Source organism: Gouania willdenowi, chromosome 17, assembly GCF_900634775.1.
Source record: "Gouania willdenowi chromosome 17, fGouWil2.1, whole genome shotgun sequence".
Lineage (NCBI taxonomy): Eukaryota > Metazoa > Chordata > Actinopteri > Blenniiformes > Gobiesocidae > Gouania > Gouania willdenowi.
Window position 1 is genome coordinate 1,550,264 of NC_041060.1, and position 24,109 is coordinate 1,574,372.

Genomic DNA, 24,109 nt, shown 5'->3' on the forward strand with positions numbered 1-24,109 from the left:
CACCACTCTGCAGGAGCTGTGACCTTGAGCTGCTGACGAAGGCACGTGTATGTGTGCTTGCGTCTGATTGTGCGTGCATGTGTAATAACCATGCTTAGTGAACAGATGGAGCTTAGAGTAGCAGACATACAGTCATCATGACTGACTGACCTGCTTGGTATGTGTACCGCCTTGGTGGTGGTGGTTGTGTTGTCTGCATTTCTTGCTTTCTAAGAAGAGTATCTCGAGGCGGAGAGTAACCTCCTCTTCCTGTTCCACAGACGTACACAGAGCACTCAGACTAGCCTATTTCTCTAGGCGCTGACGCCGCTCCATCTCAGACCCAAACTATCCCTACGTGTGAGTGTGTGGGTATAATGGTGAGGGGCTGGCCGGGGGCCTGCAGCTAAAGTCGGGACGGGTGCACACACGCGGCGCACCCAGGCGAGGAGCGAGGCTCACCAGTCAACCTGGCATCTAGGTCAGGAGTGCTGGATAAATTAAGTGTGACGGCTGAAATGTCAACCAAGGAGCACAGCGACGCAGGCTCAGAGGTGGGAGTAATCATCAGTGAGGGGAGGGGGTGAAGAAGAAGAAGATCTGCATGTGTGTGCGTCTGTGTGTGTGTGTGGCCACAGGGCTGCTATTGTGTGTGAATGGGTCAGTGGAGAAAAGGGGCTTTGAGCGACGAACCAAGCTAATGGAAGGATGGGGTCACGTGACTAAACCAGCAGCAATGCACACACACGGACAGACAGACAGCAGTGGCCATTGAGAACTTCAAACCCCTTCCCATTCAACTCTTCTTCCTACGTTGCAAGAAATCTGGAAGACCCTGACTTAAGATCTTTCTTTCTCTTAAAGGGATCCTCCACTGGTTTTACTGATGTTGCCTAAAACCTTTTAAACGTCCTTGATAGAAGATGGCTACTATACGTTTGACAACATACACCTGATTTTGAGTAGGACTTACTGAAATGTATGTATGTTTTTGTAAATAATTTTTTGTCCGTGCGATGCAAGTTTTTCTTTTTTCCAAGCATTCCTTTTAAGACCACGTATAGACATTTTAAGGAAATTGGGTTTCGAAAAAATGTGCTTGTATTGTAAAGGAATGTTTGTTTTTGAACACTGTTGAAACCATAATGAAATAATGTTTATTTATTAGAAGATCTATGTTCAACAAAACATTATTTTGCACTATATTCATTTTATTAACTTTTAAAAATATGGGACTACTTTACAGCTTTAAAACCTGTTTCACCATCTTGAAATCGCGTGATTGATGACATCACACGGCCCCATTGCCTGTAAACATCCCATTGTTTTCTATTGGAGTGAAGCAGATCATTTAGTAGCTTTTTACATCATTTAGGAGCTTTTTCAGTCAAAATGACAACTTGTGTTGCTTTTGGTCGCTCTAAAAAAAAAAAAAAACAATAAAAGTTAAAGATGTCGATGTAACCCTTTTTTCTTTACCGAAAGACGATAAAAACAGTTGTGACCTGAAAAGTATTCTTTGACTGCAGGGAACCACAGTTCCAACTCTACGGTTTGATAGTAGACAAAGCAGAGAAGAAGAGCTCTCCGAAAGGGCCTAACTCTTTCTTGAACAGCGCACAGCTGATGCTCTGGTGGCTGAACATAACAAGTAATCACAGACTAGTGAAGACCCTGAGGATAGAAGCACTTTTGGCATAACTTCAGCCACCAGAGCGTGTCAGCGCAGTGAGCTCTTCTTCTCTGCTTCATACTACTAAACTGCAGAGTTGGAACACCAGATTACTTTTCAGGTCACAACTGCTTTCATCTTTCGGTACACAAGTTAGGTTAACATCGACATCTTTAACTTTTCCTCATTATTTAGAGCAAAATGTTGCTAAATTATCTAAATAGCTGTTACATTATGGTAGAGTTTATTACAATGAACCCAAAAACAATAGAGGAAACTGTTGAGCAGCTAAATCCTTCAACGTGTTGCCTTGACACAATAACCTCAAACTTCTTTAAAACAATTGTCACTGATTTGTGTCTGATAATTAACTGCTCATTCCAATCAGGCACCGTACCAAAATCCCTGAAAGTAGCTGCTGTGAAACCTCTGGTAAAAAAAGAGAACACTGGATGCCTCTATACTGGCTAACTATAGACCAATCAGCAACCTTCCATTCATGGCCAAGATCATTGAGAAGGTGGTAAAAACTTTTTAAAAATAGTGGAGGAAACCTTTAATGCCCACCCCTCAGTAAAACCATCATAAACCAACACTGACCTTTCCTCATCTTTTTTCAAACACCATCTGACTGTACATCCGGCTACACAACATTAGCTCAGCGTGTTGACACCCTTGAAATGGATTAGACAAACAGTGCGACAGACAGGCAGAGAGAGAAAGAGCGGAAAGAGCGGAGACGGGGGAGAGGGAGAGACAGGAAGGGAGGTTTCCTCCACAGAGAGGGGGCCGAGCGGGAGCCAGAGGGAGGAGAGATTATGCTGGTGGCGCCTGGGTGTGTGTGTGTTTGCATCAGTGCGCGTAGCACACGTGTCTAAGGATATGCAGCTCACAGGAAACAAACAGCTGCAAAAATCCATTTCTCCAACGCACACACACACACACAGACAGAACCCCACTGAAGCAGAGCCCAGAGCACCGCTGTGTTCTCAAATGTCATGTACACACACACACACACGCACGCACGCGCACACGCACACACACAATAACAAAGTTGAGATCCCTCCCACATCCACATCAAAGGGTGACTTTAATAGTATCTCACCTGTATATGAGGCACTTTCTGTGGGGTGAGAGGGGGTGAGGAGAGTGGGTGGGAGGCGGGAGGCGGAGGTGCCCATGGGTGGGATGCCTGGCTGGCGGGCGGGGGTGTGCTCTGCAGGTGGTGGGGGTGCGGGGGCAGATGTGTGTGCTGAGTCTGAGCGTTCTGGGCGTGGTTGGGCACCGAGGCTCCGTGCTGACCCACGGGCGGCCCCTGGAACACCATGGACGCAGGTTGGAGAGGCTGCAGGGGCTGCCCCCCGCGGGCCGCCTGCTGCTGCTGGGCCTGCAGCAGACGCTGGTCCCCACCTTGCGTGATCGACGCTTCATGAGGCCCTGGAAATAAAAACATAAAAACGCGTGATGAGGTGGCGTTATTTCAAAAACCCATAAACTTTCAGCTACTGTTTCCTCCTCTGTCACCTGTCCAACAGGTAAACATTTACTTCCTGGAGAACGCTTTGAATTCATTTACAACTTGTCCAAACAGTTTTAATTCCACTTTGGACGTAGTTGTTTTCTTTTCAATTTTGGCTGACAAATTAGATTTCAGTGTGAAAGCTTTTAGTATTCATGTTACAGTAACACGTTTGAAAAAAAGGTCATGTATGATGGTTTCTCAGAGGCTGATTCATTATGTGTGAAAGCAATTACATTTGTAGTAAAAATAAAATATATATATATACTGGGCAAGATGGTTTTAGACTGGGCAGCTCAGTAAAGTACAGCCTCTCGCCTAGGATATGATTCACAATTTTTAAGTTGCTTACAATTTTATGTACTCCACATACAGTCAAACCTTGTTTTTGAAAGATTATTTGTCATAAACCAAATTTGCTCTAAGAAAAAAAAGGTTTTATGACATTAAAACTAATGTTTGGAGATTTCAATTACGTCTGGAGCAATTTATCTTAAGTCGGCCACAGATTTTAGGCGATAAAATTAGTAATTTAATCATTATTGTACTTTTATTTGCATTTCCACGTATAAATATGATAAAATACATATGGCACTGATAATATAAAAGCAATAAGTGACTTACAGTCCCTGCGGGATCTTCACTTTCAATTTATTTGATTTTGTGACTCATTTTGAGCTCATCTGTGTGGACTCTTAAAAAGCATCTGAAGACCGCCCTTTTGGTTAAATTGCTTTTAGTTTTTATTAACGTTTTAGGATGTTTCTACTGTTGTTTTGTTGTCCTTTTGTGATGCTGCTGTTTTAATTTAATTTTTGCCTATACAGCACTTTGTGATTTTATCTGTGAAGAGTGCTATAAAAAATGTTTTACTTAATTTAGGGAATTTTTGTGGAATAATTCTAAGAAAATTTAAGGATTTGGGAAAAAATTTGTTATTTTAACAATTTGAGATTAAAAATGTCAGCAATTTCCCCCATGCTTATATCAAATGATGGCAGAGTTTCATTGAATTTGTGTATTATTTTGGAGATATCGACAAATGAATTGGTTGGTAATTTACACGATGATTCATGATTTCTCTAACTTTTTGCTTTCTGCTGAAAAATGACTCAAATGCTCTAAAGGACCAGTTTAGGCCCCCGGGCCTTGAGTTTGGCACATGTGGTGTAGAATATGAGTTCATATTTATTCTTTTTTCAGTTAATTTTTCATTCTGCATTTTTGTATTTATTTTTCTTTCTTGCTGCTTTTTCTATCTTTGGCTGCTGTAACGAATTCATTTGAAGTATAATCTAATCTAAAATTATGATCATGACATGATTTGTTAAAGACAAACAACAGTTTTGAATCACTCCAGATGTGTTTTTATTATAATTTCCCATCATTAAAAAAAGAATTCCCTTTGCCTGATGAATGTGGATCTTTCAGCTTTACTTCAGCCTTCACTTCCTATCTGAACCCCAGCGTTGGTAAGAGTTTCTTTAATACATCTATTTTCCTCTACATACTTTACATTTACTCTGACCGATTAAATTTAGGGAAAAAAACAGAGGAAAAGCAACATTGGATGAGCAGGACTAGGTACATTTTATTTAATTCATCCTGCACATTTTTCAAACAAGGTATGATCATCTATATTGCTTTTTGCCACAGCAGTTTGTATATAGTATATATGTTTTTTTTCTTTTAACCTTTTTTAATAAATAAAATAGACAAATTAGACAGTTTCTCAATGAATTTTATTTACTTCCGTAAATAAAATGAAAGAACAATGAGTAGTAGTGTCATGTCCTAAGCGTCAGTATAATCACAGGCTTTCCAATTACTTCCTTGAAGTCTGCATGTATAGTTTTGTCAGAGCTTGACCAACCTCTAATATAATTAATGTCTCATTAAGCTCAAAACTTGTGTGAATATTATCTTTAATCTACATTATGTATCTAACTGGCCCTTGTCAAAGGTGACCATGGCGTAAACTGGATTACCTTGGGGTTGCTGATGCCTGGTTGGTACGATTTGAGGCCCTCGCTGTGGCCCCATACCAGGGTACATCTGCCCTGCGTTGGGGGGCAGGTTGTGGGGCTGCTGGTGTTGAGGGTGTGGTGCAGACAGCGGCGTTTGGGGAGCTCTCTGTGGGTGGGACAAAGAGTTGGGTGACGATTGCAGGGAGGTATATCCCGCAACCTCTGGAGGCCCAGTGAGTCCAGCACTAGGAGGTCTGCCCTGTGGAGGAGGTGGGGTCGGAGTTCCCATGACGCGCATGGGGGACATGGATGAAGGGGAGGGGTATGATCCCTGAGCTGGAGGGGCGAGATGAGACTGAGGTTGGTTTTGAGGCTGGGGCAGGTTGGGGGGGTGGTTGAGGGGGTGCATAGGCTGGCCCTGTTGCCCCGGCTGCTGCGGCATGGAGGCGGGATGAGTCTGAAGGGGGGGTCCTGGAGGGTATCGCTGTCCCTGCTGCCCTTGTGTCGGACCTGTTCCCTGATTAAACCTCTGGCCGAGCTGCCCTGGTCCCATGGCCTGGCTGTTGTTAGGACTGATGTTAGCGTTAGCGCCCTGGCCCAGTCCCAGCCCAATGGCGCCATACTGGGGCTGGTAGCCTGGGTACTGGGACCCCCCAAAGCCCGCCATGCCCTGCTGGTGCTGGTGAGGGAGCGGGGGCTGTCGGGAAGGGGAATGTGGGTATCGAGGTGTGTGGCCCATGCTGGGGTAGCCCTGTGGTTGTGGCTGAGGGTGTCTCATCTGGCTTCCCCCCATTCCAACGTGTCCCAGGTAATGAGATGGCTCCTGAGCAGAAGGGGGGACCATGCTCTGCGGAGGATAGTGTTGGGTAATGCGAGCTGTGCTGGATGCTGGTGGGCCTTGCATCCCACCATAGTTGCCTGGAGACATCTGGTAAGCCCCCATCTGGTTGGGGCCGCCCCCTGTTTGTGCAGGAGCCTGCGGATAAGCTGGTCTGCTCTGCTGCTGCTGACCCCAAACACCACCCCCACGTCCTCCTCCACCACCAGCGTCACCCTGATAGCTGTGGTGGGGGTTGCTAGAGTTAGCTGGGTTATTATGGTAGTGGGAAGCCAAGCCGTTCATGCTCGTGTTCACACTTGGGGGCCCCTGGGTGGGACCGTTCTGGGCCATAATGCGTCCTCCGGGGCCCCCAGGTTGATCATAGCCCGTGTAGGGGCCGTGGTCGTACATTTGACCCAGTTTGGGCTGCCCTGGCCCAGGCCCAGCCCCGTGCATCATTCCCTGGTGGTAACCTCGGTTTCCCTGGTGGTCGTGGTTCAGAGACGGGTTGGTCTGCTGGGCCAGAGGGTTGACCTGCCCCGGTGCTGGCTGTTGAGGGTAGCATTCTCCTAAACCATCCAATCCATCTGAGAACAAGCCTGCATCGTCGCCAAACAGGCTCAACATCTCGGGGTCGGCCATGGCTGGGAGTGGCGCCCACAGATGGAGAAGGATGTGGCGTGTTGTGTAGAGCTAGTCAGGTAGCTGCTAAAATGAGCCGTTCCTACTCCATCCTCATTAAGGTTCCTGTAAAAGACAAGGGGACAAAACATTAGGACAAAGACAACTGGTCGCCACATGTGGTCCTTGGTCTAAATTTGTGCGGCCCCAAAACATGTATTTCAAGAAGTTGGAAATAATATAAAGCCCAACATAATACACAAAATAATCGACAGTAAAACGCATAAAGTACACAAAATGACAAGACAGACAACAACCACTTAAATAAAATGACTACGAAAACACAAAAAAAAAAACAAATTACAGAATAGCTCGAACACAATTACACAAAATGACAGGAAAATACAGAAAACAACCAAAATACAGAAAGTGACTCCAAAAACACAAATTGATGACAAAAATGCAAAAAATTACAGAAAATTACAACAAGAACACACAAAGTTACTAAAAACTGACAAAACTACAGACCAAGACAAAACCCTTTTTCACCCTAAAGGTACTAATGATCAGATCAATCATTGTTCTATTGCTGACAAATGTTGATAATGTGGCCCTCGGATCAGATACAATTACATTTTTGTGGCCCCCGCTGTGATAGTGTTGCCCATCTCTACATTAGGATTACATCCACAAACATATTGAACATAAGCAGCTCTACACATTGTCGACACAAACAACCTTTACAGGAAAAATAAAATAGTTGACAAATTCCTCATAATTAGAGTTACAATCTTTTAAATTTGTGTTAGTAAACCTAATCGGTTAATTTTTTAATTTGATAGCTGAAACTGGTACAGAGGGGCAAATCAGTAATGAGGACAAAAGAAAACTGTCTTGCACAATTAATGGCCTTATGTATCTCAGAATAAATGGAAGTACCAACAACTGATCAGGATCGTCACAGACGTAAAGCAGATGAAAAATTTAAGTATAACCAAAGACAATGTTTCCGATAAGGTCCAACAGCTAAAGTGAAGCTGGGCCAATACTTTTCAACAACAACTTTTGAAGCAAATTTCTTGCAAATCTTCAATCTTCCAGGCTCAGGTAAAGACTGGACATACCCAGTGTTTTACCTCCTTTACCGCTTGTTCAGATCAAGCCACTTTTAGCAGAACTTGTCAAGCACGCTAAACCAGCAATTACTTATTTAATAATGCTTTAATGACTTTGTGACCACAAACATCCAGAAACAATGTAGCCACATCCCATAACACCTCACAGGAAGAGAGATTTGTATTTGTTGGTGGATTCATCTTTTCAAATAGCTTATTTAGATCAATAAAAAGATTACTGATTGGTTAGGGGAAGTCAAAAGAAGGAAGATTTTAGCTACACCATTAGCTGTGACGTAGCTTACAACTTGTTAGCAAGAAAAGTTTTCATTGTGGAAAAAACCCAAACTTTTCCAACATTCTACTTCGAATCACACCCAATTCCCCTCAGTGCTCCCCCTAAACCCTTCCCCCTACCTCCATTTTACGACCAAACAAAGGAACTTCTTTCTTTTGGAAAAACACACTTGGAGTCATTGAGAGTGTGTGGATGAGTGTGTGTTAGAACAAAAGGCCCAGCAGATGCAACTCTTGTTTGAACAGCAGCAGCTGCCATCCAGCCAGCCAGAAATCAGCCTTCTAGTAACACCAGTTACTAAGTAGTTAGCCAATCAGTACTGCACCCTTTCAACTAGCCAACCAACCAACCAAGTCATGGCAGATGTTGGGAGAACAAGGAAAAAAGCCATGAGGGTATCAAAGACTGATAAAATATCCTTGACATGAATATTTAAAGCTGAATCTGATGCAATCATCAACACCTACGGAAGTGGGCGGCTAGGGTAAAGCTAGGTAAATCTAAACATGCATGAATGACCATGTGTAGTAGAAACCAGGAAAGGAAGGAGGTGGGGTGTGTTTGCTTGTTGCTTCTATGCACTACAAAAACAATCAAGCCAACTTGTCCCATTACAAAGCTCCCTTCCCCCTTCATATTAGATATGCACCGAAATGAAAACTCTTGATGGGCGGCAATGCTTCTTGCCTTGGTTGCCAACCGCAGTAAAATGACACAGATAAAGAATAATAAAACACTTGGCTGAAACCAAGAGAAAGAGTCAAATTATAAGTGTTCTCTCATTATGACAAAGTGTAATAAAGTTGTTGAAGAGCAGCTTCACTGCTTTAAAAAGCCAGCTAACCGCCGTGCTTGCTTGAGTCATCACATCTTGTTTCAGTGAATAAAAGTGTTTCTTTTGGGCAAGTTTTCGGTCTCTCACTACTTCACATCATTGCTATCCTCTTCTGCGCTTTACTCTGGTATGCTAGCATTTCTATTTAGCTGCAAATTGGTTCATTGAGGAGCTCAACAGGAATCAAATCCACCATTATCTTCTCTAGCACAAAAGTTTATTGTTTCAAATATTGCATCTATTTGCCAGATTGAAACACTATTATACTTCCAGAAGTATTCAATTAATCATCCCACATAAAAGGAAAATAATAAATAAACAGTAGCTGCTGCAGTAGCCAATCAGATTACAGGATTTCACCTGGTAATGACAATATAACTTGGCATACACCTCTCACACATGTTTTGACACAATATCCCACATTTAACACGCCATTTTTCCCCGTAACCGGGTGGTTGAATGTCCAATTGCGGCAATTGGACAGGCATGTCTATTTCTTTTCGCAGAGTTGAAGCATAGAAATATAGATTAATAGGTCATTTAACCCATGATTGACATGATTTGAGGGAGTTTAAAAGCCAGTAATGATATCTGATTAGGGAAAGTCGATTAAAGGGAATTTGGGAACATTTGAACTGAAAAAAGGGAGATAATTGTCCAAATTTAGGACCATACTTCATATAAAGACAAGTGCACTTTGCCTCAAGAAAGTTGTTTGTCTTCTTCTCATCTCAAAAAGGATAAAAACTAAGGACTAATTAGTCTAGCCATTTCAGCGTACCAGAAACTATATTGTCACCAGTTGTTGTTTCTACCACTACAAAGAACAATTTACCATTTACCAAGAAGACCAAGTAGGCAGCCTGAGGTGCTTTGTCTGCAAATTATAACCTAAACAGATTCCTAAAAGACTTAACAGCATCCTGACCGTACCTACACTACAATGCATTACCTTTTTTAGCAGCAGCGTACATTAACATGACACAGGAGGACAGGAAACGGGGCTTCCTAAAGGTCTTTGAGCCTTTAGACTGAAAACCTCCACTCAGTTGTTGTGTAAATAGTAGGGCTGCAGTAAACGATTATTTAACTAATTGATTGATATATTGGTTTTTAAACAATAATTGATTAAACATAAAAGTGAAAGCATACATTTTGCAGTCTTTATGCTTCTTGATTTTATTTTATAACTAATAGATAGAAAATAATTTCACATGACCTTTTAAATAGGAATATCTAGAAAAACAAAAACGCAGTAGTACATTTATGTAAAACCAAAGTTTTTTTTTCAAACAAGTTCTCCAATAAAAGATAGAATTTGACATTTACTTAAAAAGTGAAACAACATATTAAATGTAACATTTCTTTTCTGTGATAACGTGCAATGCTTTAACACCAACATGTGTTTGGCTGGGTGTATCCAACCAAAGAATAATTGAAAAACAAAAATGCAACTTCGTTTCAACATTAAGCAAAATAACAGTACATTACTTTTAAAATAATCATTGCTATCGATTTCTAAGTGTTTTATCAATATTTTTGAGACAAATTAAGTTTTTTATGTTAAATCTTTATTGTTTTTTCATGTATAAACATGCAAAGCATTGTTTTGAAATGTTTAATACATGTTTAAATGTAATTCTGGGGCAAATATAGCTGAACCGTCCCTAGTCAGATGTGCATTTTTTTTCGTCTTTGACACATAAACACACATATCTCTGCCTTGATTTAGATTAAACATGTTTTGCAGAGAAATAAACCTAATCTTTCAGTTGAGCCCGCTGCACTTAATAGTTGCTTCCTCTTGTGGTTCTGCTAAGAAAAGCCAACGCTGCATGGCTAGGAACACATCGCATACTGCTTTATTTATTGTTAGGTGTTTTAGACACGTCTTTATTTCGGTAAAGTTTCACCACACTCAGCTGCCTGCTCCATTCTTATTTGGGTAACTTGAAGATAGTTGAATTGTGGCAGTAAGGGCAGCATGGCTTCCAGAAAACTAGGTAATACTAAATATAAACAATGTATCGACACAGAACATCAGTTTAGTCATCAAATCAATAAGGGCCTACTGGTTAACTTAAATGTTATATTCACATTTAAAAGAAATTTCCATCATAGCAGAAAAACTAATGTTTCCTGAAAGTCATTCAATACCTGAATTACAAAACAATGATCAATGAATTTTCTCGGCCTCAAAGCCTCACTTATTTAGTTAAAAATTGTATTTTCTACTTTGCATAAATAAATAAATTGGTTGGCATTGATTGATTTTATCTGTGCCTCCTTGGACTGCGTGTGCCTCTTTGTGACTTTTTAATGTTTTATTTTCTGAACTTGTAGATTTTAATATCTGATGATTGACTCCATTCAAATACTGTTTTTTTATATGTAAATGAAAGTACGATATGCTATGTAGTTATATTTTTTCACTGTATGCTTTATTGTATATTTCCTGTAATTTGTATTCTTTTAGGGTGACAATTGAACGTTCTGTCCAGGACTACAGATTAAAAATAGCCTTTTGGTTAAATCTGGAATATTTAATGTGCACAGTCCCTCATAAATAAAACTAATAAATAAATAAAACAAATTTAACTCCATTAATCAGATAATAAATCGATTACCAATATATTCGAGAGCTGCAGAACTAACTAATGTTTTTATGTTTACTCAGGCAAAGCAAAAGTAGCTTCAGAACAATTTTTTTAGATAGGTGAAAAAGTCTAAAGACAGTATTAATGTTCAGAAAAAAGCTCTGCATTTAAATGGAAACAAACCAAGCTTGCATCTGATGGTACCACACATCACACCATTAAAATAAATGAACAGAGCAAAGTACCCCTTCTGTTATCTAATATAAGTTCACAAAGAATCAGTATGACTGAAGATTAAGGCTGCAACAATGAATCGTTATCGATTCGTTGCGTCGTAGGATTTATGGTTACTGACCCATGACGCAGAGCCGTTTGCTTGACCTGCAGAGATTTGTGTGCACGTGCATCACGAGTATTTGTATGCACGCCACCAGTTTTTGTGTGTGCGCACGAGTGTTTGTGTGAGTGCGGGCAGAGTGTTTGTGAGTGCGTGCACCACGAGCGTTTGTGTGTCCGCGTACCACGAGCGTTTGTGTGTCCGCGCACCACGAGCGTTTGTGTGTCCGCGCACCACGAGCGTTTGTGTGTCCGCGCACCACGAGCGTTTGTGTGCGGGCAGAGTGTTCGTGTGTGCACGCACCACGAGCGTTTGTGTGTCCGCGCACCACGAGTGTTTGTGTGAGCGCGGGCAGAGTGTTCATGTGTGCACGCACCACGAGCGTTTGTGTGCACACACCACGAGAGTTAGTGTGTGTGCGCGAGCGTTAGTGTGTGTGCACGCACGTGCATTTGTGTGTGACAGAAACTTTTTCAGTTTAATCAGCTTAAGCAGGGTATAAATGTGCTTTACAGATAAACTGTGCGTTTTAAATTCAAATTAATTTATTGACCGATTTATCGATTATGAAAATAATCGTTAGTTGCAGCTCTAGTGAAGATTGGAAAAACGTTATGAAAGAAACCCAGAAACAGAAAGCTGTAAAAAAAAAAAAAACCTTAAAACCAGCAGCTTGTCATAGAAAAGCTGATGTTTCAGTAGTAAAACAGTTTTATTCAACAGTTCCTGAGTGTGTAGCAGGTGAAAGTAATTGAGTGTAATTTCACATCCTTTGCAGCCAGCTATGATGATGATGAAGTGATTTCCTGTCAGCGCTGTCAGAGGCGCACACACACACACACACGCACAGAATTCGACAATTCAAAACAAACGTAGCCATGCGAGCACTAAGAGACAACGTGTGAGTGGATCAACAGCTCCAGTTAAATTCAGTAACACTGATAACTCTTCAGTTAACCTCTCACACAGGTAAACCAACTATGGCAACAGCACACAAGTGGATTTGTTTCCTTTAAACTTCAGATCAACTACTTACCTAGACTGTTTTTGGATATATTCCTATATTTGGTACCACATCCTTTTTCCATTTCAGCTTGAACTCTGGTTCTGTATGTGTGTGTGTTTTTGAGCTAGACATATACAGTGTATGCTGACACGCATATGTGCACAGTGTGCTGCTGCAGCCCAGCTGTCACTGCAGTAGGAATTAGGTGAACGGTCAGTGTGCTACTTTAAACACCAAATCTCATCAAAGGATGAGGCCTTCAGCCCTTCATGCACCTCTCTGCTCCCCAACCAACGCTGAATTACAGCGAGGAGGCTGTAGCGGAAGCAACGCCACGCTGAACCACAGAGGCAGATGTGGCACCAAAACCCACCACCACCCAACACCCCGCCCCCACACCCCCAACGCACCGACTGGGGCTTAAATTGTGAGGGGCGTGAATCTGTGGCTAATTAAAAGCGCTACACGTGTGCGTGCGACTTATAATTCAGTATTGAGAGAAACCTTAAAGTGCGTAAAACTGGTGTGTGGTTTTTTTTTTTTTTTTTACATCTGGCGAGGACGCACACAAGACTTTATGAATTGCATTTCCTTTTGTTGCAACACTCGAACACCAACAGAGTAAAGTGTGTTTTTGAAGTTGGGCTGTGAATGTTTCCTCTTTAAATATTGTCTAAATAAACTGGCTTGAATATACTTTATAAAAAATACATTTGTTAAATGTCTGGAAAGTGGAAAGAATGTGTGCAGAAGGTATTGAAATTTGATTAAGTAGCAGAAATGGGAGCAATGTAGCAAACATGCATTAAAAGTAGCAAAAATATGGAAAAAAGTTAGAATAGTTTGGTGTATTTGCAGAAAAACTCTAACAGGCATTTTTAGACTAAATTTTGTGAATATGAAAGCATTAAAAAAAGTTAACTGATAGGAACAGCAACCCGTGACCTCAACAACTTTATGTCAATTACGTTGACAATTCACATCCGAATCGTGATTCCTATAAATAAAAATTCTAAGTCGATTCAAAATTTTCAAGCCATCTCAGGGCTTCTGTAGCGGTTTGTTCTATTTCAGCGCTTTGGGAACACTTCAAATGTCCGAGCGCACATTTTACATCATCACCCATAGCTAAAAGAAGCCGAACAGCTGCCGCAACCAACTCAACAACGCACACGCCATCACTTTACTAAACTTCCAACCAACTTTGAACGGGCAAGACGGATAACAGCATTTTCGGTTCTGAATCGAAACCTTTCCCCCGAGAATCAAAACCGAATCGTCAGTTTTTTTTGGAAGACTCGCATCATAAGTTTTGGAAGTGTTAAAACTAGGGATGTAACAATTAATCGTAAGGCAGTTAAAAATCGATTCATAGGTATAACGATTCACATCAATGCTGTGAAAATTGAATCGCAGTACTTTTTTTAACCAGCAGAGGGCGCTACCCAAAAGTGTTGGTGGCGAGCGAAATCTGCTAATACTTTCTTTCTGGCCATCTTCTACTCTTAAACATAGTCATAAATGATTCCTTACCCCTTTAGCACCGAAAGAATATCTGTAATATTACGTGAGTATCTGTAAAAGTCACGTTTTTCTATTAGCTCTGTCTGCTAGCATAGCATCTCTTCTTCACTGCAAAATATCTGAATGCCAACCGACCACTGGGTTACCAGCGCCCTCTGCTGGTTCAAACAAATATCTGACCTAAATACAGTAAAATGAGTGTTTTTAATTTTTTATTTTTTTTTTAAAGTCTAATTGTTAAGGCACAAAATACATTTTCAGTTGCAGTTTTATATTGTTTACTATAGAACCAGAATTTAAATAAGCTTCTTCTTCATTTGTATTATTCCTTTATTTATTTCATTCAAGATTTATTTTTAGTTAAATTGCATTGTTTTGAATAGTTATTCAAGGGATTCTTTTGACAATGAAAAATAGTATAGTATTTTCCCAAAAAAAATAAAGGAATATTTTTCAGTCATTTATATACAGTCCCATTTTGTAAAATAAATTGTGAGAGAATCGTATCGGGAGTTGAGTGAATCGTTACATCCCTAGGTAAAACTAGATAAAGCTCGTCTATAACCCGTTAAGACTTTACTCGTCCCTACTTCTGGTTCTTTGTTGCTCATCAATGACTTCAGAGCCATCATTAGCGGGCATTTAACGTGCTGCGTAACAAATATTCAAAGTTTACCAATAATACAAACATTCACTTTTTTATTGGTTCTAGACCTAGGCAAACTAAGTAACTAAAATAAAAATGCAGATACGGAGTGAGCTTGACAGCGGTCAATAAAAGTGAAACATGAAATGAATTTCCATGCTGTGTTTGTAGCTTGCAAGTCTATGTGGCTCCACCTCACCTGAAACAGTGACAGTCCCATATACTCTAACGTGACAGAGCTTCAGCCAAGCTTGTAAACAAAGAGGTAAGTTAAGAACTCAAAGTGAATGTGTGGCTGTCGTCCCACAGCTACTGAGCTCACCTATTCAGCAGAGCCCAAACCACACAACTCTGCTGCCAAATCAGCGTAACTTCACTGCTGCTGCCAGCAGCATCGTACAGTTACTCACTGTAGTGCATTAGACACCGTTTAACTAACAAATAAGATTCATGTCAGTAAATAAACCACATAAAAAACCACTACTTATAATGCATTAGGTCAGGGGCTTCAAACTCATTTTAGTTCAGGGGCCAAATACAGACTACAGATTTTAGATGGGAATAAAGCTAATTCAACATTAATGTGCTCTGGTTTACACTTCCAACTATAAATGATACATGATGTGAGTATATTAGTCCCTGCTTATATTCACTTACATTTCAATGATTTTGGGAAATTTTGTGTAGTAATTTGAGGAAAAGTTGCCAGATTTGGGAAAAGTTCAGAGTTCTTTTAACAATTTCAGAATAAAAATGACTGCCATCATGTGTTATAACAACTGGAAAACTGAGCTCCGAAAATTATGTGGATTTTAATTTAATTTTTGTATTTGGAGAGGCTGAGATATTATTTTTACTTTTCCGAGTGAACCGAATTTGATGCTCTAAAGCAGTGATTCTCAACTGGTGGGCCGGGACCCAAAAATGGGTCGCGGACCTGTACTGGATGGGTCGCGGGCAGCTGGTCAAAAAAATAACTACTTAATATATCTCATATTGGACTTGTCTATTATTTTGAAAGAAACTTATTTTGACAGACATGCTGTGAAATGTATGTTGCACAGAAAAATATATAGATTTGTTTTTTTTTTTTAATTACATGTGTGTTTTCAACAGCTATTTATGAAAAACTACATTTTGATTGGTTGATTCTAAAAAAAAAAAGTGGGTCGCAATTTAACGACCATGGCAAAATTTGGGTCCCAGGGTGAGACCAGCGTCAAATTCATGGCCCGGGGGAACAAATCCGGCCCTTAGGAGTATCCAATTTGACCCGCAGGAGAAAGTAAAGATGACAGAGGAAACATGGATTGTGTAAATGAAACTCAACATTTTGCAGGGGCTCACAGTTTTCCCAGTGTTTATATCACATGATTTCAGTCATTTTTAATGTTAAACAGTTGAACAAACTCAATTCCTACAAAATCTTTCAATTTTTCTTAAATGATGAGATGATATTTCCCTCAAAATCTAGGAAATTGAAAGTCAAGAACCCATTGGGACTAATATCCGTCACTTATTGCTTGGATATTGTCGGTTTATTACATATTTCATAATTTATGCATACGTAGAAATGCAAACTAGGAGACATTAATGTTGAAATTACTAATTTTCCTGCATTAAATCTGTGGCTCACTTGAGATCAAACTGCTTCGTACTAAAATGAGTTTGACACCCCTCCTCTAAAGTAAGGCTGCAAAATATACATTATTTATTTCCCATTTAATGAGTAGAATATCTCTCCCTTTACAAACTATTGAAAAACAAGTTTTAAACATATTTAAAGTGGATTTTCAGAAAAACAAAAACAGATTTAAATTTTTTTTTAAATAATGATCCTTTTTTTCAGAATCAGAAAGGATTTTATTCACCAAGTACAGTTTAAAAACAACACAAAGAATTTAACTTGGCAGTTGGAGCAAAAAAACACACACCAACACACTGAAACGGCCATCATGTTTAGATGAAAAGTAGGCAAAAGGGGCAAAAAGGCAGGTCCTAAACTGAGTTCCCTTTGGAGAGCAGTAGTGTAGAACTAGGATACACCTCCTCAGCGTACACCAAACAACAAAACAACACATTCACAACAAACTCGAGAACATAGCAAGCAGCAGGGCAGATAAGAGCAGGGAGGGAGCAGAGAGAAAAAGCATCCGCCTTCGTCGAGTACAAGAAGAGAAGAAACAACTGTTTCTATAGTTTCTAGTTCAACTAAAATGCAGTAAAAATAAACAAATATCTGAGCTAAGACATGATCAAAACTTAACTCTAGGGGAAAAAAAATGTCTTTGGGGTTGCCAGAAATTCTTGAAATCAAAATGGGGTCACAATCCAAAACAGGTTGGGAACCACTGCACTAAATAGAGTTTATTTACACTTATTTACAAAATGAGATTCTTTAAAATGTGTTATCAAGCAAAACGCTGTAGTCGGACAAAAGGGAGACTTTTACTTAGAAAAAAGACGAAAGGGAGTACATGAGCTAAAAAAGTTGGAGAACCCCTGCTTTAAAGGGTTGGCACATGTGCATTAGATGTGAACCACTATGCTTCAACACAGTGACTCAGAGTTTTCACTGCAGAGATCCAGCCAACCACAGGTGATGTAACCTATGAGTCCTTCCAGTTAAAGGCAGGTTAGTCAGTGACGTCACTTTGTCTAAACTTTTGGCTGGAATGAAAACCAAACCACTGAGTTTCTCTGCTCTGAACATGCCTAGAAAGTAACTAAATCTCAGCTTTTCATCCATCTTTGTTTGTTACTGACAACATGACTTGGCTGACTTGAATTGTCTCAACTTGTAAGGAATTTTACACTTTACCTAAACCGCTTCAAAGCAGCCCCCCCCCCCCCCCTTCAATGTATGCAGGTTTTTTTTCTCTTGCAGCAAAAAAAAAGGAAGGAAGAAGAGCGGGAGATTAGCCAACAGCGGCTCAATGCAGTTCTGTCTGTGCCGTCGACAGTTTGGCAGCTAAACTGTCTGTAGCCTCCAGGCTTTACTACAGGAAATCTCTGCCATGTCAACAACACCACGTTTCCTCAGAGACACACAGGCGCGCACGCACGCGCGCACACGCACACACCAACTACAGAGAGAGTGGACGCAGCCTCCACCTGAGAAAAAGTGAGAGATCTACCGCTACCTTCCACTGGAGGACACATGGGGAAGTCAACCACCCCCCATTTAGCACCAGGATCTAAGCCCTTATAATTTATACCTTTGTTCCCAAATGGAGGATGGAACACACGAGCTGGCTAGCTGTGTGTGTAATTATGCTCAAGTGAGGGGATGCAGGGCTGTGTGTTCAGGGCTGGGATTTGGAGGGCCGGAAGGAAGGAAGGAAGGAAGGAAGGGAGCGCTGAGACGGGGAGGACGGCCACGATCAAATGAGTGAGAGAAGAAAGAAAGAAGCAAGCAGCGAAGCTCCAGAAACTCTGGTTATTTTACGCACGGCTGCTTTGTTAATGGACAGTGGGTGGGTGTGTGTGGAAAAGGGGGGAGGACGAGTGGGGTCGGTCAGCAGGAAAGGGCTGTGTTTATCCAATCTGTTCTCTGCCTTTTCCATGTGGTAGGAAAAACCACTGGTTGGCTCTCGGTCTGATCCCAGAGGACATGAAGAGACCGGAGAGAGAGAGAGCGAGAGCAAGAAGTAGGCCACAGGGGCAGGACCAGGAACCTGCTAGTTAGACTGAACATCTGCCCAGAGACCTAAAGAACCTGTTAAACGGTTTCTGAAACAAAAACATTCCTAAAAATCAGAGCTGAAAGTAAGGCTTTGCGATTTTAGCTAAAAATAAAAATCCTGATTTTTTTTTTTTTTTACTTTGAAATCTGAATTTCAATTATTGCAAAGTATTTTCGTTTAACTGAAAATGTGAAAAGGAATTTCTGTATTGGGAATAAAGTAAACTTCAAAGCTTTAACAAAGAATATTAAATCCCGTGTGGGATTGATAAAATAACAACCTGCCCAACTAAAAATGAATCCATCAGCATTTTTGAAAAGAGAACCTTGCATTAGGAAAAAACCTCACACATTACATTTAAAAAAAGAGGTTGTAGTCAGGGTCTATCATGTTAAACATGTGTTTGAAACTTGTTTTTCAACTGTTTATAAAGGGCGAGAGACTCTAGCTGTGATCACATAAATAAACGGGAAAATCAGTTTTCCGATTTTGACTTTTTTTTTTTATTTAATCAATTAATGGTGCAGCCTTAGGTGAAAGTAACTGAATACAAGTACTCACCTTACTGTAATAGAGTTGCTTTAATGGGTACTTAAGATACTTTTTAAATTTTGACATTAATTTATTATTGTTATTTTATTTTAAAAAATAATTTTTATTTTCTTCAGATGCCTTTGTGGAAAATAAATGAAGTCCCAATTGTATAAGTTCCCATCTCTCTCTTTTTAAGTTTATACATGAGATATACTGTATGCATGGGAACTGTGGCAACAACTACAGAGTTGTACTTGAGTATTTTATGTATGACTTACTTGTACTTCGGTATAATTTCAATCAACAGTACTTTTACTTGTGTAAGATGTATCAGTACTCTTTACAACTCTGCTAAAAATGATTTGGGCAGCAAAATTCAGTGACAGTTGTGTGCAAAAACTCACAATAACAAGCAGCATCTATTTATCAGCCTATTAACACATACACACTTAGTGAGTGCTAAGGATTCACGATTAGCTCTGAGTGCAGTGAGAAAGTCAAAGAGTAAAGAATACAGCTGATACGAGTAGGTTAGGTCATGCTCAGACAGTTTATGCAGATGTTTTACTGCACCAGATCATATGACTATAATGCAATAAAGCATCTTACGCTCACAAGCAGCACTCTTAGGGCCTCTGATTTTCCATTATCACAGAAAATGGATTAAAAACAAGGTATTAACTTCATGAAACGGAAATTCTTATGTGGCACTGATACCCTCACATACATTTTGGGGAGAATATCGAGGATTTTCACCATATATCTATCTATAAAAGCAAGAAATCTCTGTCTGTCCGTCAAATATCTGATGTTCAGGGACAGATGGAGCTCATACTTGCTACATAGCTACAGCTTGGTTCAAAGCTGCACGACGTTGCATTTGTCTATGCTGTAATGCTACAGTTAATAGATAATTTCATAAAATTGTCTACCGCGAGCAAAGCACAGCCACTAGAGTCACGTGTGCGGCCAGAGCCAATCACTGAAGAGCTTGAGCTTGACTACATGAGCATGCACCAGATGTGCGCGCACACAGCCAAGCAGACACACAAATGAGAGAGAGGAAGACAGTTCAAGGCTCTTTCACAAGTTTTAAGCTCCTGTGAACATATTTTTTGACTGTTCCTCATTTGGTGATTACGTTTTTCATTTTATTTTGAAATCACAGTGGAATCAATGCGGGTTACACCAGATTAGACCGGAGAGGGGGGAGGGCCGTCTGAGAAGCCGCACTCACACTGATATAGTAGCAAAGCTCTTAGTGACTCACATCAGGTTGAAATGCGTGAGACTTGAGTGCATGCGTGTCAGCGGCTAAAGCATGTGCGTGTGTGAGCCCAAGGAGAAGTAGCGAGTCACACACAATGTTTCCTCTGGAAGTGTGAGCCACACACATGATCTATAGGTTAAGTTATTCTCAGTCTGTTCGCTAAGTTACATCTGTTTGTATATTAATTACTCACTCTTAGATGATAAGCGCCCCTGCACTAAGGAATGTTAAATGCTAAATAAAGTTTTATTTGTACGAATGTATGAGTCTTATCAGATTCTACCTAAACCGCGGAATTGGTGCGAACCTTATCAATTTATCATGTGCATGTCGCATAGAATTAAACCAGGGAAATCGCACACACTATTTTACTTTGCACCCATATACCCCTTTATAACACTACAGAGTATGTACAGTACACCTCTTTGTACATGCAACCGTCAAACACACTCATTTGGCCATAATTGACAACTCTACTTAAGCTCCTCCCACTATATGAATACATACATCCGATGCTGCATTGTACTAGTTCCATAAAACACAGGTGCTTAAATATGTAGCAAGTGTTTGGAAGAACAGTTTGACTTCTAAAGCATTGAAAAATACACTTACTTACCAGTATATATTCAAGTACATTGAATAAGGGAAATTCAATCAAACCCAAGTACATCAACCAAGGTACAGCTGATTAAACTGAAAGTAAAAGTTAATGAGTTTATCCTGAAAATAAATTGTGGAAAATTTGAATTGGAAAACCAAGAGCCTCGACACAATCCACTGATTAGCTGATGTGGGGACAAAACTGTAACAAGTAAAACATAAAATTCCTTGAGGTATACAGTTTTGCTCGACTCCTGCAAATAACCAAGTAGGTTATGATTGAGTTGACTATTCACTCATCTGGGTTTAACCAAGCAAATAAGAAATAACCTCCCATTGGATAATTACTGCATGTGTGCCTGTGTTTCAGTTGACAGTTCTTAGCTCGGCTGGAATCTGACCATCTGTACCTGGATTAATTAAACACACACATAATGAGATTGACAATCAAGCAATTTGTGCATGTAGCCATGTTAGCTCGACTTCAGTGGGATGCAGCATTCTGCAAATGCTCTGTGGTGACTGTCCCTCAAAGAAGAAAGAGATGCAGCTAAAGGAGCTGAACCTCAAAAGGTTTTGATCCGTCATCGTCAACTTGCCAATGTGTTTTGTTGTAAAAAAACATAAAAAAAGCACCAGCTATCGAAGAAGATTCACTTGGAGAAATATATGTAGAAATATGAATTTCTCTCCTACATATAGTCCGAAGTCGAGAAGTTCTTAAGTGACTTGTGAGAATAGCTGTATATACCTGTGTATGTAAACGCACAGAGTGACTAGCTTCTGAATAGGTTACCTAGGTTGTAGGACAACCTGTTGCCATGGAAATTATGTTAATCAGTTTGCAAAGGGTTAAATAGTCATGCAACGATACATTGATCTGAATTGGCTAGAAACAATCAAATCAAAGGAAACGAAACCATCGATCAATAGTCATTGTTAGGATACACATCCAAACTGGCTGGTATTCTTTTTCTAGCTTTAGGTCAAATGTAACTGATTGTGTTAAATGGGATAAAATATCGTTTTAAATTAGTCGAAGGCTCCAGAATCAAATAAAACCAAATCGTGGCAGACGTGATATTGAAAAATAGTGTAACGTTGTCCAAATAATTGATATAGTTTCATCAAGAAAATGGTGATTTACAACTAAAATCAAGTTAAGAACTGTCAAACAAATTATTGAGAACTGGAAGGACCGTGGGAAAACATCTTAGAGGAAAGATGTGATCAGAAAAAAAATCTTGAAATATCGTAAAAGGCATTGGCGAAACCAAACATGAGTGGAACTCATGTCAACACACACAATTGAATGGGAACTTGAGACTCAGTCGATTATGAATAGGGCCCTATGAAATCCACGTTAACGGAATCGACCAATGAAAATGGAAACTACTGAACGCGGAAATGGACAGAATCGGGAGAAACGCCGTCATCATGAGGCAAGGAACGTTTTGGGGAAATTTTTCCGGGGGGGGGGGGGGCATCATTAGGTGCACCATCCCTACATTGTAGGTTATTGACTGTCAAATATTTTGGCCCCTAGTGGTGAAATAACTGATGCTTGCTTGTGTCCATTTAGTTTTTGTTTAATCATTACAGTCTGGAATGATGTCATCAGGATAATTTAAATTAAGTTGATAAAAACAGACAATAAACCTGATCAGATTCAGTAAACCATTGATCCCTGAGGAGAAAGTGGGTGACTAATGCTGCTCTCATATATCTTTATATGACAATTAAAAAGGTTAGTCAAAATAATCCACGTCAGTACAACTTATATCCACCTTCTACTTTTGACATACATTTGTTTAATCATTTATTAAGTTTCCTCACGGGAAGACCTCAGAACCTGCATGTTTGTTCCATAGCAGAATAAACGGAGTAAACTAGAAACTATTTTGTCTAGGGATGCGCTGAATATTCGGCCATCAAATATATTCGGCCGAATATTGCAAAAAAAGCAACATTCGGTCTCCGATGAAATGAGTTAAAAGCAAGGCCGAATAGTAGCGTGTGACGCAATCAAACAACGTGCAGTGATTTAGAGTCAGAAAAGTGTGTGCGCGTTGATGCACAACCAGAGCAGCAGCTCCTCTCCGTACACAAACACAGCCAGACTCTCTCCTTTCCTTAGTGCTCTCCGTCATCCGTCACAGCGTAAAAGTTGGAAGCCGTCTTCCACAACAGAGTCCGTTGTTAGCGCTGTGAGCCACTAATCTGTAAACATACCCATTGTTTCCTCCTCAATTTACAAGCGATGTTGGGTCTCACGGCATAGACTGGTGAAGCATTAGCATAGAGTGCTAACAGCTGATGTGTGTAAACAATGGCTGTGGCTCCAAGCAGTGACACCCAACACGATCGACAGCAGAAAAAGTAGTGCAGTTTGCATTTACATATATGGCAATAAAGTTTTTATATATGTATAAATCTTTGTGTTGTTAGCTGTTAGATAGAGCTCACATTCTAGGAGGCATGTTAGGTGACGTCATCTGCCAACGTGGGCAAAATCCAACTCACCCGTTTGGAGCTGACTGCTTTTACAAAATGTGGAATAACAAGGGAGGGAGTAAACAGAACTTTTTCAACTTTGGCCCTCTGGATGAGGCTAAAGGACGTATATCACTATCAAAACCATTATAAAGAGAATTTTTTTCAGTCATTTGAATAAATGAAAAACTTTGTGTTTTTTTTAAAAAGCAAAGGCTACTGGAATATTTTAAAAAATGTAAATGATTATGAATACTCAATAAAAATATACTTTCTTTAAAAAAATAAAATAATTATAGGCTATTTATGCACTATTAAAAATAGTGAAAAACTTAACCGCATTCGATATTTGGTATTATGCCAAGCGTTTATATTTTATTCAGCTCCGGCCACAAATTTTCATTTCGGTGCACCCCAAATTTGGTCCATTCTGTGTAGTTTAAGACTGAATGAAAACGGAACAGAATGAAACAGGGAGGCAGGCCGCCAGCATTTGAACAATGAGCAATGAGAAATACAAGTTGATTGCATTTGAAAGGGTGTACTTGCATTTTTATGATATGTTAATATTACATTAGTGGTTAATTTGG

General features: G+C 40.1%; 1 protein-coding gene across 1 annotated transcript in view; it reads right to left on the reverse strand.

Moving 5' to 3' along the window:
- chd7 (chromodomain helicase DNA binding protein 7) overlaps positions 1-24,109 on the reverse strand; it is a 119,026-nt gene that overhangs the window by 84,530 nt on the left and 10,387 nt on the right. Inside the window, 2 exon segments of the mRNA XM_028472066.1 lie at positions 2,757-3,088; positions 5,159-6,704. Coding sequence (XP_028327867.1) covers positions 2,757-3,088; positions 5,159-6,599 — 1,773 coding nt within the window. The 5' untranslated portion in view covers positions 6,600-6,704.